At 56.2% G+C, this 1585-nt stretch overlaps 1 protein-coding gene across 1 annotated transcript in view; it reads left to right on the top strand.

Moving 5' to 3' along the window:
• GUITHDRAFT_148189 (hypothetical protein) overlaps nt 1–609 on the top strand; it is a gene marked incomplete at both ends in the record, with an annotated part of 2413 nt that extends 1804 nt beyond the window's left edge. The window contains one exon of the mRNA XM_005819953.1: nt 455–609. Within this exon, the coding sequence (XP_005820010.1) occupies nt 455–609 (155 nt within the window). The remainder of the gene's footprint in view (nt 1–454) is intronic.
• Nucleotides 610–1585: the final 976 nt, after the last annotated feature.

Genomic DNA, 1585 nt, shown 5'->3' with positions numbered 1-1585 from the left:
CCTGCTCCTGCTCCTGCTCCTGCCCTGCCCTGCTCCTGCTCCTGCTCCTGCTCCTGCTCCTGCTCCTGCTCCTGCTCCTGCTCCTGCTCCTGCTCCTGCTCCTGCTCCTGCTCCTGCTCCTGCTCCTGCTCCTGCTCCTGCTCCTGCTCCTGATCCTGATCCTGATGCTGATCCTGATGCTGATCCTGCTCATGCCGCTTTTGCGCTTATCCCCTTTTCCCTCCTTCCTCCTCTGCTTACTCCTGTACCCGTGCTCGGTTTCCCTGCTTCCTCCCCTTCCAACTCACTCAGTGCTCTTGCCTCTTCTCTTCTTCTCTCCTGGTGTCCTTACGCTTCCCCTCCACTTCCTCCCTCATAACCCGTACACACTTCCCTCCCTCCTTTTCCCCTCCTCTCCTCCTCCTCTCCACCTCGACCCCTCCCTTCGCTCCCTCCCCTCACGTGCTGCATGCAGGCATCGACGCGCTGGAGCAGCTGATCTACGCCAACTCGTCGCAGGCTGTCGTTGCTCGCTCGAGCTTCCTCGGTGAATCGCCGAGAAGAGAAGGAGGAGACGCTGACGTCTGCGCAGTCGACAAGTACTTTGGGGAGGACGCGGAGCCCTACTGAAGAAGGAGGAGGAGGAGGAGGGGGAGGAGGAGGAGGAGGAGGAGGAGGAGAAGTTGGCATAGTGTTTGTTATCAATGGTCTGCTCAGCATACGCAGAAAGTCTCATGGAAAGAGGGAGGAGGAAGAGGAGGAGGGAGGGGGAAAGGGAAAGGGACTGTTGCGTTTTCATAAAAACTGAGAGACCTTGAGGAGAACAGGGAAGTGAGAGAGAGGGAGGAGCAAGGAAGAGAAAGAAAGGCTTCTTAATCCTCAAACGTTAATGTCTTGCTCCATTTCATCGCCTGCATTTGCTGCGACTTGCCTGCCTCATGCTCAGTGCCTCCTCCTCCTCCTCCTCCTCCTCCTCCTTCCCCTCCCCCTCCTTCCCCTCCTCCTGATCCCTCTCCTCCTCCTCCTCATTAACAAAACAGGCACTTACGTGTGAGAATCTTGAGGAGGACATCTAAGACCTGCACCTTTTGCTCAGCAAACAAGAAACAAAAGTGACCTCACGAGGAGAAGGAGAGAGAGGACCAAGAAGTGGGACGAGGAGGACGAGGACAAGGACGAGTAACAGCAAGGCTGCAGCAGCGGATGCGGCAGTATACATCACCTCTCTGTCCACATGCATTGAGTGCAGCAAGGAGATAACAGAAGCAAGTGAACACATTCGCCCCTCCTTCCCTTCCGCCTGCTCTGCATCAGACCACGCCCCCCCCCCCCACCACCACCTTTTCTTCTCCTCCTCCTCCAACTCCTTCTACGACTACCCTTCCACTTTTTGGTACGATCCCCCAGCCTGGAAATTTGGATGGCCCGAAGTTCAACTCAGTGCTCATCAGATCGGGCCGTGCGGCCCGTCAACTTTCACTTTCTCCGGTGTGGGCCCAGACGGCGGGTGAAGTTACGAAATTCCTAAGTTCACTGTCCTTCACAGAGAGAAACTTGGTGTAAAGAGAAAGGGTTTGTGATCTTGCTCCTGCTCCCGCTACAACTC

Source organism: Guillardia theta, assembly GCF_000315625.1.
Source record: "Guillardia theta CCMP2712 unplaced genomic scaffold GUITHscaffold_197, whole genome shotgun sequence".
Lineage (NCBI taxonomy): Eukaryota > Cryptophyceae > Pyrenomonadales > Geminigeraceae > Guillardia > Guillardia theta.
The sequence above is the reverse complement of the archived record's forward strand: the minus strand, read 5'-3'. Positions and strand labels throughout refer to the sequence as shown.